General features: G+C 49.3%; 1 protein-coding gene across 1 annotated transcript; it reads right to left on the reverse strand.

Annotated features, from left to right (window-relative positions):
• Nucleotides 1-3,757: 3,757 nt before the first annotated feature.
• On the reverse strand, nt 3,758-13,893 carry LOC124666181. The gene is made up of 2 exons (XM_047203530.1): nt 13,668-13,893; nt 3,758-5,796 (listed from the first exon to the last, which is right to left on the reverse strand). Exon 2 carries the CDS (start codon nt 5,733-5,735, stop codon nt 4,194-4,196), a length of 1,542 nt encoding a protein of 513 aa, XP_047059486.1. The 5' UTR covers nt 5,736-5,796; nt 13,668-13,893; the 3' UTR covers nt 3,758-4,193.
• Nucleotides 13,894-14,115: the final 222 nt, after the last annotated feature.

Raw genomic sequence — 14,115 nt, forward strand, 5'->3', positions numbered from 1 at the left:
ATTGCTTTTCTCAATTCACCACCGGTAAAAGGTGCAGTAAGAAAGAAATTGTCCTACTCGGGTATCTCAGGGTTTCATCTGTTCAGGACGCATCATGAACAAAGTTTCCTTCCTCCTGTGCCCCGGATAAACCTTTGTGATATTTATTGATATAAGATTTCCTCATCTTGTTGGATAGTATGAATGGGTTACTTCCTACGGATATTGGCTACGAAAGTCTCTTGTATTAAAATTCCCTTCAAAAATGAATTGAACTTTGAACCATTTATACCTTTTAGCTACTTCAAAGAATGAAAACACGAACATGGGTATGTCTTAAAGCATGGTGTCGGTAAGGACAAGTAAATTTTCCTTTCAAATACTATTTTTTTCAAGGTGTTCCCTTATTTACTAGCAGTCACCTGTAATGTATTTGAATTCTAAGATGCAAGGGGAAGAAACAGCCTTACAACCGGAAAGTTCTTTACACTACTCTCCCTCATCTTTGACACCTTCGAAAGCATGCCGAGAAAAAGTTACCACATGCTGTTATTGGTGAACTCCAACATTGGATTTGCTCACAACCGGTGACAAAACTGAAATGCTGGGAAAGCAAAAGGGTCCCTCGTAGGGGCACATGAGCAAAGCCTAGTGCATGCGTGCCCAAGTGGCCCATATGAGCATATGGCAAATCTTACCTCATTCATGGAGGGGTCCAGGAGCAAATCAATCCCATGGCCGAATATGACAGACAGGTAAGGATAAGGAATCGGAATGTTTTGACATTTAGATTCGCATTACCACGTCCACGTGACATATTGACATATCATGTCGTACTGCCGTAAGAAATGACTGGACTAGCCTATCATGTTTCCACTATGCAACACACAACATGTTGGGACTTGGGAGCTTGATTTGGTTAGAACAAGGGACGAAGAATTAGCGCAAATCTTGTATCGAGCAATGCAATGCAACAGCAACAAAGTACAGTCAAAAGATGCTGACAACCGAGGGCGAATTTCTGTAGCTCGAGTTATACATAGCTTATTTATTTCAAAATTTTGATTAAGTTTTTAAAAATACATTTTCCCTGCAAAAATAATCGGAAAAATATGATGTAGACAATGTTGAGATCTGCCTACATGAAAACTTTCAACTTGGAATAACTAATATTCAGGGCCGCACAAAAATAATAAAATATGGAGGTTTTCTCTACAGATATCACATTTCCATGCATGATTACCAGGAGATCTGATCTTAGCGTTCGCCTCCCTTCCCCTCTCTCTTGGGCCGCCTCGCGCACGGCGGCTCCGGAGGCCCCTCCCCCACACTAGCGAGCCACCCTTGATCTGCTCCCCACGACCGTTGCACCATCTTCGTCGGCGATAGCGGCCACGTCTAGCATGTCAAAGATGCAGGGTGAGGACGGGTAAGCTCCGACGGTCTCCTACGCGCAAGGCGGGCAGTCAACGGGGTGGCGCATGTGGAACACGGGTGGTGGCGGAGGTATTTCACGGCGGCGCGTTGACCATCGGCGGAGGCTCCTCCTCGCTGCACGGTTTGGCCGGATCTGGCGAAAGATCGCCCATGTTTTGTCGTCTTCTTCCTTGACTGGCCTAGCTGGTGAGGTTCGGAGCGGCAGATCCCACAGGGTACCGGCAGGTGGCGTTGGGGCTACTAGCTCAGCTTCAATAAAGGTGGTTGTCCTAGGGTTTCAACTCGCGCCAAGATGATGATCTGCCGGATGCCTGTCCCCACGACATGGCTGGAGTCTCCGGCATTGAACTTCAATGGGAAATTCATGCCTGGAGATTGCTGGATCCGGTGAGATTCGATCATGCACGGCCATGTTTTTCTCTGTCTGTTTGGTTTCAGAGGGAGCACTACAAAGCTTTGTTGGTTGTTACCATTATGGGATACAATTTCACGTTCCATGGTGAAGTCAGCTAGCAGAGAATGTCATGGAAGCCAAGATCCGATGACTAGTAATGGTTGTTCGATGCTTTGTGGCGATAAGAAATTGGCTAGGTGATTCGTGACTTGAAGAAACGGTATTGTAAGAGGAGGCGACAGCACATGAGAAATTCAAAGTCTTACCTTTCAGGGTGAAAATCCATGGTCTGACCTTAATTGGTTATATCTGACAATGGTTTTGTTGAAGACATTGTTTTGTGAGGGAGACTTTCTCCACAGTGAAAAGCTAAGATCTATGATCGAGTAATAACGGCGCTTGTGTAATGTTCTCTTTTTGAAGGCGTCGCTGTTGGAAAAGCTAGACTTTTGGTGCTTTCTCGGTGGTTTTGTACGGTTGATAAAAGTAAAAGATCATTGTAGCGGTGCTTTTCCTTTTATAGCAATTTGTCTTATTTTTGGGATATGTGCATGTATAATGCAGCTAGGGTAATACGTTGTTGCAGAGGACTGATGTAATTGGTATATTCGCGATATTAATATATGCTCGAAAAAAGATGGTAGATTCTGTCATATTTTTACAGCCCTGAACATAAGGTATGTCGAGTTGAAATTTTACAAGGTAGTAAAACACAATAGTATCAACATCCAGCTTTATTTTCAGATTATTTTTAAAAATTAAACTGCTGATTTTGAATTTTTGAAAAACTGAGCTGTACCTAGGTCAAAAATAATTGCTGGCAAACGTTGCGGCCTACAAATGGTCTATCCATCCTGAACCCGTGGGCTGCGTGAACAGAAACACAGAGCTCAACCTGGGCCTCATCTTAACAATAACCAAAGAAAAAATGGAGACATCAGAAAGACAGTTGGGGTCCCCTAGTAGGAAATATGGAGGCAGTTGCGAGTTGTGATATATCTTAAAAAAGAAGATGGAAAAAAGGCAATCAGCTCAGCTCAAAGATGGGAGGATGGAATAAAAGCTCACTCCACGTCTCCACATTCCACATAGACTTGGAATGCAATTCTTTCTGCTCTCAAATCTTTTCTTTGCAGCTGGTCAGTGCCAGTCAGCTGTATTTTGGTCATATAACAAATGCACTCCAAAGTTGCTATTATTGCGCAAAAAAAAAAAAAAGAGAAAACATAACTGCTTGGTGTAAAGGGAAGAGATATACAGTATCTTCTTTTTCTTAGCAGGCAATCAAAATAATAAAGAGCCGCCTTTCTTGAGATCTAGCACCATGCAAACATAATAAGGATGGTACAGAAGTGTGTATATATAAATATATATTGCCATGTGCGTAAGCAAGTGAAAGCCTTTTTCCTCTAGCTGTTGTCTTGCTCCCTTAACAAACAGACGAGTAGGCAAAGGTTAACTAGTCCATGGCGATGCTCTTATAATCCCATACTTTTAGCACTTGATCACAAACCACCAAAGGGAGGCAACCAACTGCAAAGCAGCAAATCACAAGTTCCAACGTACCAAGGGCCAAATCAACAACCATCCAAAACAGTTTCATATTGTTGTTTCTCGTTCCTTCCCGTAAACAGAAACACCGTTCGAGAATTCAGGCCATGTTCACCAGATCAACGTGCACTGCGAGGTGGGTGAGAATTGATTTGCATATGAAATTGGTCAGAAATTTGGAGACAACATGCTTCGGATACTACCAGCAGCGTGCTTGCAACCATGAGTATTGCTTATGAATTGGAACACTAGATTGCTGATCCACCCCTGAGGGTTGAGCAAGCATGCCCTGCAACTAGGCACAAATTGCAAGACATCGTCCAGGTAAGAAAAGAAGAATAGAGCAAGAACACGGCATCATGGATCCGAACTGAAATGGCACTTATATTGTTGCTACTCTAAATTTGTATGGGTGATGAAATTAGTCAGAAATTTGGAGCAGCATCAGCATTGCTCATGAACTGGAGCAGTGGATTGCTGATCCATTCTTGAGCAAGCATGAGCTGCAACTATGCCAAATTGCAAGACATCATCAGCCAGGTAAGAACAGAACAGAGCAAGAACACTGCATCATAGATCCTAACCGAAATGGCACTTATATTTATGATCACATTTCTTGCTACATCCCTTAATAGATACATAACCCCCCACCACCATGATCATCTTCATCTGTTCATCATCACCCGGACCGGCAACCGGCGAGAGACCTCATCGACGGCCGCCCCAAAATGGGGATTTTTTTTACTTCTTCTTCCCCCATCGTCCGCCAGACGACGAACACCTGCTGCTAAACCGAACGACGAACACCGGTGTTGGTTTCTTAGAAACAACATCACGGCCGCCGTCCGGGGCGCGACAGGTAGACGCGGCACTGGATGACCGTCCGGCCGACTCTAAACCCCGGCACGACGGTGAACCCCACGGTGCGGTCCTCGGCGGCGGCGGTGGAGAACGCCGCGTCGTCCGTCGCCCGCCCGTCGTTGACGCTCTCCATGTACACCTCCGCGAACCTCGCCCCCGCGCGCACCTGGAATATCGACGCCCCGTCCTCCCCGTCGCCGCCGTCGAAGGCGAAGAAGAGGCAATGCAGCAGCCAGACCCGGCGCGCCATCTCCGCGAACTCGGCGAACCACGCGCTCTCGGGGAACCCCGGGCCGGCGCTGACGATGCCGCGCTGCTCCTGGCGGCCGAAGAAGGCCGTCTCCATCCTGGCGTGCACCAGCGAGAGGTACTTGGCGCGGAGGAACTTGCCGAAGCCGCCCCAGCGCGCGCCGCGCGGGTCGAGGAAGACGCCGGCGGGGGCGGCCTTGAGGTCCGTGAACTCGTCGAAGAAGCGGCGGCGCTCGTAGAACTCGCGCTCGTCCAGGAAGCTGAAGTTGAAGTCCCTCCGGTGGAAGTTGGCGAACATCTTCATGGCGACGTAGGACTCGAACACGAACTTCACGTCGCTGGGACGGCGTAGGGGGACGCCGGGGTGGACGGCGGCGGCGGCGGCGGACAGATCCCACCCGGCGGACTGCATCGAGGCGAGCATGGACTTGGAGAAGGAGCGGATGGATTTCACGGCGTGGCGGAGGGCCGTGAGGAAGTGGGTCGGGTTGAGGCCGGAGACGTGGAGCTCGTCGAGCGACGCGAGGGTGCGGCCCGGGTGGAGCCGCACCTCCATGGCCCGCTCGGCCCGGAGCTCGGCGGCGAGGGCGGCTTTGGCGTGCTCGAGGTCGGATTCCTTGGTTCTGAGCTCGGACTCCAGCTTCCGCGCCGTGATCTGGTAGGTCTTGAGCAGGTGGCGCTGCTCGTCGGCGTGGGCGGAGAGGGCGGTGTTGCCCGCGGCCGCCAGGTCCCTGGCGGCGGCGGCGGGGTCCTTGAGGAAGCGGCGCTTGGTGTCGGAGAGGCGGGTGAGCTCGGCGACGACCGCGGCGTCGGCGGCCTGGATCGCCTCCGCGTCGTAGGGGTGCTGCGCGAGCTGCAGCTGCGCGTAGGCGGCTTTGACGGCGGAGACGCCCGCGAAGAGGGTCGCGAGGAGGGAGTCGGCCGCCGCGGCGCCGGCGGGGGAGGAGGCGGCCTTCTTCTCGGCCGCGTTGCGGAAGAAGGCGTCCAGGGTGTAGGCGGCGGTGAGGTTGCCCGAGAGCTTGAGCTTGCTGAGGGACGGCATGGTGGGGGCGGTGGTGGTGGCGTCCATGGAGGCGTCGTAGTCGTCCGCGGGGACGGAGGCCGGCGCGTCGGGGTCCTTGGGGGCGGCCCCCGCGGCGGCGGAGTCGGAGCGCTTCCGGCGGAGAAGCTTGGTGAAGGTGCGCGCCAGGTTGGCCGCCTTCTGCTGCTGGTGCTGGTGGTGGTGGTGCGTCGGCGGACGCGCGGCCGCCATGTGCGCCTCCATTGCTTTCTCAGCTCAGCTCCTCCAGCTTGCGGCTGCTCTGCTCTGCTAGGCTTGGCTGTCTCTGCGGAGGAAGGAAGAGGGAGGGGATAAATTTCTGCAGGAATATTTGGGGGATACTGTAAAGTAAAAGCGGAGCGTGCTGGCCAACGTATAGTAGTCCTACTACTGCTGCTATGTGGTATGGCAGCAGCTACCGATGAGATGGGTGAGGTAGGCAGCAGTTTTAACTTCCACGGTAAGAATTCATTTCCCTGCCTGCAAAAAAAACAGGTGTTTCCACTTCTGCCAAACTTAGTGTGTCCATCTAAATAAAAAGTAAGCGTGTGGTAAATTCTTGTAAAAGAAGTGAGTGATTAATATTGACAAACCAAAGTACAGGTGGAAGAGTCGTATCCTTCTATAAACACATACTGAAACGTAACAAGTCGTGCTGGACGCTGCTCATAAAAGAGGACAGGATACGGTGAGCGCCTGGCTTCGTCGTCATCTCCTCTCTGGTAGAGTACGTTTCAGTTGGGGGCGCGCATTCAACCGTTGAATCGGAGACCCGCACCCACACGGGTACACGTGCCGACACGCCTGACCAAAGCAAAGAGCGACGCGTGATGAGCCTCTCTGCATTCGCAGCCGTGCTGCGCCAAAACTGCGGCTCGCTTCACGCTAGCGCGCGCAACAAACAACCTGCAACTGAAACCACACCGAGCCAAAGAAAAAATGTGCAGTGCAGCGCGACGTACGTATGAGACTGAACCATCACAAAAGAAATTGTCATTTTGCTCGGCCTAGATGGAAAATCATACTAGTACCATTTTACGTTTCCATAGACTTTCCACCAGCTAATAATACAAATTACGTTTCGAAATAAATGGTCTAAATCAGTGGCGCAGCTTGACAAAAAATAGGGGGGGGCAAAAGGCAAAATATCAGCTTTTGATCAGCATTTGGGGGGCAAAAGGCTAAAAATTTCCTTCTTACGCTGTTCAAAAATGAAAATCTTCAGCATTTTGTACAAAGCGTGGGGGCGGGGGCGCTTCACCTCGCCCCGGACTAAGAGCATCTTCATCGGCATTATCTAAATAGATGACGTCAGCATTGGCACGGAGCTATTGGGAAGCTGGCACATAGTCCCTTGAGACAGGGAGGGGTCACCGCCTTACGCGCGTTGACGAGGCACTTATCCTCCAGCGACTTCCACTTCGGACCCTGTGTGCCAACCCTCTTCTTCTCTTCTTCTTGTTCTTCGTGTTGGTAGTACAACCATGTCGCCCTCTTCCTCCTCTTCTTCATCTTCACCGATGAACTGTAGTGCGGGCAGGAGAATGGAATGGCGAGAAGGGGCAAATTAGTGAAATAGTTGTAAGGTTTGGATTGGGTGGCTAGCTGGACCAACGGGAAAATTCAACGTGGCCGAAGGTGCCGACATCCCAGCCCCGACCGTTGTGGGCAGGGGTAGCGTCATAATACCGGCTATTTTATTAGGCTATAAATCCCATTGTCTACTTATGGTGGGCGTTAGCGCGGGCCCAAAAAGGCGATTGAACCCTAATATGCACATGGGGTTGGTATTGAGGCCGCCGGTGGAGATTCTACAAGGCTGTATTTGGATTGTAGCTTGCTATTGCTTACCCAAATTTTTGGCTTAGGCATTCGGTTGGGTTCAAGTCAAATTCTTGGATCCGAGCCCATTTGTTGGTCATGCGTTTACTTTTTCCAGCAACTTTTGGCAAAACAGCGGCGGTGGAAACCTATGGCACACCCTGATTTCATAAGCCTCACGCCCATCCAACAACCCCTAAATCTCATATTAGAGTGGGCTTTTACGCTATAGAATCGTAGAAATGGTATGTGTTTAATAAAGCCGTATATTGGCGGCGCATCGAGTGCCTACGAAATCTGGATGCAGCCGTCTAAATCTGGACCCAGAATTGCATGAGCGCCTACTCTTTCAATTTTTCCGCTGTTTATCTCTATGTCTACTCTATGTGATCCTTAAGATGTACTCCCTCCGTTATAAAGTAAGCGTCATCACTTTTGCTAAATACGGATATATCTAAATACGAAAATACATATAGTTACATTCAAAACTGGAAAATAAAATGTGACACTTATGTTTAAAGCAGAAGTAGTATAAAACTTGGGGCTATGAAAAAGGCTCTTCCTAGTCAGCTCATCAGCAAGGAGTCGTGGCGACAAGACCAAACGAAACAGAGTGAGACAACCAAGACAACACCTCGGCTACCCAGGAACTCCATGCCTAAATCCATCCATCATCAAACACCTACAACGAGGAGGAACCAATCTCCATTTCACATGGAAATGATGGGTCGACATGCATCTTCGATCTTGCGTTGAGGGGTCGGCACCCTACCAGCGTAGCAACGACACCTCCCTCTCAAACACCCAACAAACGATCGATCGTATCCCCGTCAGCCGGTCGCCACCATCCCCAGCCGACCAACGCACGCAAACCACACCGGTGCAAATCAGATCGCCCTCGCCATCGCATCATCCCCCAACAGGGTTCAGGATTTGGTACATTTACTATGTTTAGGTGCGTGCGGCTCCATCAGTGACATCGACGTGGTAGGCCTCCACAAATCTAGTCTAATCTAATCTCTTCTACTCAACGTTAACCTTAATTAAGCTCTGAGCTCGCAGCCGATCAAAACAAGGGTGAGGACACACGATGAGTGGCGGCTCTTGTTGACACACATGGCAGGGACCTAATAAAGCAGCCGGCCGGCTTTCGGATGATAGCAATGGTTCTTCCCTTGGAGCCTTGCTATAGTAGTACCATATTCATGAGCAGGTGTTGGCGCATTCATCAGCCGGAGGTGGCCTCCCAAAATTCAGGGTCATAAACTATGTCCTATACTTGATTACACCAAACATTTCTTGAAATGATGATTCTCGTACAATTTCCAGCTGGGTTTCGCAAGAAAGAACACATGCCATCTTCGGATCCGAGGATTGTTCATGAAACAAAGTGCAAAGTCTTGATTTTCTGCTTTTTAAACCGTGTATTCGAAACGAGTTCATTATTATGAAACAATGTCAAAAAAAAAAAAAAGATTTTTCGAACGATGATTCTCCCGAGCTGGATTTCACGAGAAAGTGTACGCGGCATCCTTCGATCCGAGGATTTTTCATCTTATAAAAATTTCAAAGCCTTTCCTGTTTTGGACTCTAATTTTCATTAATTACAAACCAAAAGGAATATAAAACCTTGGTTTTCCATTTGCAAAGTCTTGGTAGTAAGTGGAGAAAAATCACATACTCGTATTTTCCGCTCTATTATTGGGGGTTCGTCTCCGTCAGCGTTTTGAAGTTGTGTTTGTTTGAATATAAAAAATAAGTAACAAAACAAAATAAGTGAAATCACCAAGAGACCCGAGCAACTCTAGATGACACCGAGGGCATGAGTCTCCGACCTCTCTCTCGAGGTCCTTTTAACGCCCTAGTTTACCCGTTCCGATGTTCCTATCCTCGTAAAATAGTAGTAAAACTGAGCGACAAAGTCCTAAGCTAGCATAGTCGCCTAGATTATCCCCGGAATCCGATGCTAGTCCAAATGTTCCCAAGGTTAATTATGCATTAGCCGATCTGTCTTTTACTGTTTTCACCAAACTAGACAATGGTATGAAAAGAAAAAAGGTGTCACGACACACATTCCTGATGGGTATTTGGCTACTTGCAACACCAAGGAAAGATATGCTACCAGGATTTAACAGCACATTGCCGGGTTCCATTGTGCTGTCGCACTAAGCCCCGACTTTAGCTGCAATGATTCCTGCCACTTCGCAGTTAGTACAACCCAAAACATCTTTGTGTCCACCGCTGGGTTTTTCGTAGTAGGTGACTGATATCACGTGCCTGTCTCTTTTTTCAGCAGGAATTTTTATGTCTTTTTGAGACATGGTACTAGTACTTGTTTGGCGAGAAAACATATGACAATACAATATAAGTCAAGAAAAGGCCTGCCTAACCTAAAACATTTTTTAGTCATGAGGTTTGACAGGAATTTTGTTTCAAGGGTACCCCATTTTTGTGTAACCCTGGAATTCACAGCCACGTTAGGGACTTGGCTGAAACTTGCGCATAAAAAATTGTCGGATGGTACAAAATGATGCGCTTCGTGTTCAGGCTAGAGGACTACTAATTGGCACTGTTTATTCCCCAGAAGACCATCAGAGTTCACGTGCAACTGCAGACCGCTGTTTCTCTCTACTACTATTCCATTCTTCGCATCCAAAGCGAAAACGATAAATCCAAGCTTAATTGATGTGGTGGCCCAAACTTAGCATGTTAATTAAGCGCCACGTTCATGCACAAGTACATCGCCTGTTTGGTTGGAGCTAATTATATAAGCCACTTCTCCTCTTGTTGACAGTATGATACCGCCGCACATGCAGGGAGGAAGAATACTACTAATAATGATACGCGCCAAAAGTCGGGTTAAGGTGTTTGGTTATTCTGCAATTGGGCAAGCAGGGAATAGATTCTGAAGAGCCAAATACATCCACCGGCAACGTCGATGGCACTACCGGAGTTATGCTACTAATACGGCCGTCTGCATTCTGTAATTGTCTGATTAGGCGAATGGTTTCTTCTTAACACGTACGTTGCAGCGTCAGCCGGTGGAATCTTACAGCATGCGGTGGCTAGAACAATCTTAACCACATCGCCGGATAACAACATCTCCCAGCCGGCCTTCCTATAGCCTCCCTTCAGCATCATCCACCAAGGTTAGGAAGTCTCACTACTCACTAGTAAGGTGCGGTTGACGGATAAGCGGCTTTCGATATGTTAAGGGGGGAGGGGAGAGTCATTCCAGAGTTTGGTGAGAATGGTTGATAGAAATTTAGATTTTCCGGCCCCATGTAGCCCCCTCAAAATGCTTTGGGTGACGCCGGACTCAAAATCTCGCCGCCTCGACCACGACGAGATACCGCCAAAAAAAATCGTCGTCCCTCTTTACAATGCCGCCGTGCCGGTGAAGAAGCCGAGGCAGGAGTAGCAGCTCCCCCCCTAGCGTCACCAACGTCAAGTGTGCGGTGGACGTCGCTCGCTGGGCGATGGTCTCGAGTGACTGCCACGCGAAGGAAACCAAGGCCAAGGTAGCTATGGAGAAGATGTTGGAGGGGATCGCACTGTTTCCTCACGCCGGCTAGTACTGGCCCGGCCTTAGGGGAGCCAAGGTATTGTGCCATTGTCGTCAAGCAATTCCCCAGCCACCCCGGGGATGTTCCACGATGGGGTAAGAAAGAGATGCTCCGTGTAGCTAACCCCAAGTCTGGTAACCTTTGCAAAATAGGTTTCTGACGTCACTGCCTTTCATGCCAAGCTTGACGCTCTTGCTCTTGCACAGGCGGTGGGTGGATCAATTTGTGTAAACGATCGCTTTCTATATCTCCCAATCGATGCAGTACTGCCAATCGTAGACTGGTGATGGGGGAATGAGATCTCCATACACCATACCCGTGACAAGGTTCTAGTCGACGTTCGAGTACCCCAACAACGATTCCCACGACGGCTTTAACCCAAACTCCTTCTTTGCGCCCACGCGCCAGTCTCGCCAAGCTCGAACTCTCATACAACACGGCTCGCCATTCATGTGGCAAGGCCCTCTCCCGTTCCCAGGTGCAAGCACTCAAGGAGCTAGGCCTGCAATGTGTTCGGCTGAATGTTGTTGGGCAACTCCATCATGCAAGAGCTCATCCAAAACGATTCCCATGTAGCGTTTACGCAACAGGAGTTTAATTAGGGCATACGTCGAGCAAGAGAAAGTGGAGGAGTGGGGCAAGGAGGATGTTGTAGGGCAGCCGACGGCCCCTGCGGCGGCCAGGAAGAAGAAAGTTGTGAGGACACCTAGTAGGAACAAGCAGCAGAGGCCCTAAGTGGAGGTCCAAGGAGGACGAGTGCCTCGCTGGAGCATGGAAGGTGGTAAGCATGGACCTTCTCACATGCGTGAATCAAAACTCAGATACCCATTGGGTGAGAGTGAAGGTACCGCTTAACGAGTGCAAACTCATCGATTCCGACTTCAACACGATGCACATGGATAACAACGAATCAAGCATGTCGCACCGTTGGGGCATCATCCAACAAGTTTGCAACAAATGTCATGGTATCAGAACCGAGGTCAGCAACCGAGCAGGTAGTGGCACCTCCATCGCCGACCAAGTAAGGCACATTTGGCTCATTTCCTCTCCGTTGTGCATTGTTAATTTGAGAATTGTGCCCATTTTCTTGTAGTTGATTCAAATGTTCCAATCCTACCATTAGGAGAATGGAAGACGTGGAGGTCAAGTTCATCAATATCTTCGAAAGTATCGAGACTTGTGAGAAGTGGGCCGAGTGGAGAGCAGAACTCGCCAAGGGCCAAGTACGGCTTATTCGATCCAACTATGACGGCACTGGCGGCCTCAAAGGGGCGCCCCATTGAGAACAAGAAGATGAAGTTGGCAAGGGATCGGGCGTCTAGCGCCAGTGGATGACGCATGGAGTTGTGTGTCCCACAAATCTTATGTGATTTGGCCGTCTTGCGATGATCTCAACGAGGACCTTTGCTCTAAAGTTTTGCTCCGGCGAGTGTCTCGTCTTCCCCTCTTGTGAGGCCCAGGTGGTCGTGCATGTGGCAGCGGATATCGATGGGCACAGAAGAACCTGAGGGCCTGGTAGTAATTTTGCTTTTAACAGTGTTCATTATATAATTTGGGGACAACTGTCCAAAATCTGGATGTTATTGTAGCTGTGCGTTTTTCTTGCTTAATATAATCCAGATTTTTTGGGTCTAAAAAAAGGGTTGCTGTCTTGCAGTGCCCCGGACGAGAAGCTGGAGTATAGTATTTTTTTTCAGAGATGTAGGGAGAAAGCTAGGTTTGGGGTTTCTGCAGCAACGGTAATGATACACGAGATTGGAATTGTATTGAGCGGGAAGAAGTCGACACCTCTCGCTGCACTTTCTGCAACTCATACTGTAGCTGTGCCGAAGCAAGGCTGCTGCAACGGGCTTTTCGCTTCAGAACAGCGTAACCATGGCTCTCACTGTTCAAGTACTCCTAGTCCACAGTCGCATACTGGTCTAGGTGTACAGTTACTCGACCGACACTGCGGTGCAGACGGGGTTAACCTCCCAACTGTCATCATGGTATAAGCGAGTGGTAACATCACTGCTGAAGTCAACAACGACGTACTTGTACAGTCGTACGTACGTACTCGTTCGCCCTCGCTCTACGTCAAGAGACAAAAGTCGGTGGTCCATGGGGACGTGCGTTGCGGTAGACGTGGCGCGCAGTACGCAAGGAGTGACCAATCGTGCTCCTGAGAAAAGCCCCTTTTAGTTGGCCGTAGCCATTTACGAACGCGACTACACGAATGGGGTTAGCTGCTGCTGTATGGGGTACTGCTGGTAATTTTGTTCGATTCGTCGAGGGGACGTCGCAATCTGTCTACAAGCTGATTGAATCAGCAGAGGTCCAATCAGGCACATGTGTTAGCTGATTATTAGCAGGAAGAGCGTCACCAAACAAACTAAACTAAACTACAGTTACAAATGTTTGTTGTTCTCTCTGAACCCAAAGGCCATATCTATATATCCCCACCCCCTCGTGTGCGCGATTTTTCAAACGGGCAAGATGACCTCACAGGCCATGCGAGACAGCAACAGAAAATATAATTATTCAGCACCTGGCCGACGATTTCGAGGCTGAAGAAGAGGCCTAATTTAATTTAAGTTCCTCGGGAACGAAGATGGTCTTTGCAACCGAAAATCAGAGGAGAAAACTGAACGGGGACGGACGAGCTAGCTGATCCCTACTTGGTACGAGTGTGCAACCGTTGTTTACCTTAATAATCTGAAGCAAAAATGAAGAAGAAGCAGAAACAGGGAACGGAACCGCGTAACTGAATTCGCAGACGAGTTAAACTCACCGGTGGATTTGAAGGGGACGACGAACTTGCAGGGCACTCGCACGTCTGCTGGCGCCGCCGCCCTCTCCTCCTCTTCTTCCTCCCGACCTTCGTCTCGGAAGTGAGTCGTACGTGGTCGGCGCAGGCTATAGCTCGTCCCCTACGGCGCCGACCAGTCCCGTCCGGGCCAGAGAACGAAGACGCGGGCGGCGACGCGACGGGCGAATTGAAAACTGTGGAGGCGTGCTGTATTTCCGAACCTAGCCATTGATTCCATCGCCCCGGGTCTATTTATTTCGGAATCAATGCGGGATTTGATTGGACCGGAGTACCCTCGCGCCCGGGCCGGCCGTCGCGCCACGTGGATGGTCGGCGGTGAGGTTGGAAGGGAAGGGTTTGGTCAATGATTTCCTTCAGCACGATTTTGTTGCTGGGTTTTGGATTAAGTGTATAATATCCTTATTTATGA

Source organism: Lolium rigidum, chromosome 6 (assembly GCF_022539505.1).
Source record: "Lolium rigidum isolate FL_2022 chromosome 6, APGP_CSIRO_Lrig_0.1, whole genome shotgun sequence".
Taxonomy (NCBI): Eukaryota; Viridiplantae; Streptophyta; class Magnoliopsida; order Poales; family Poaceae; genus Lolium; species Lolium rigidum.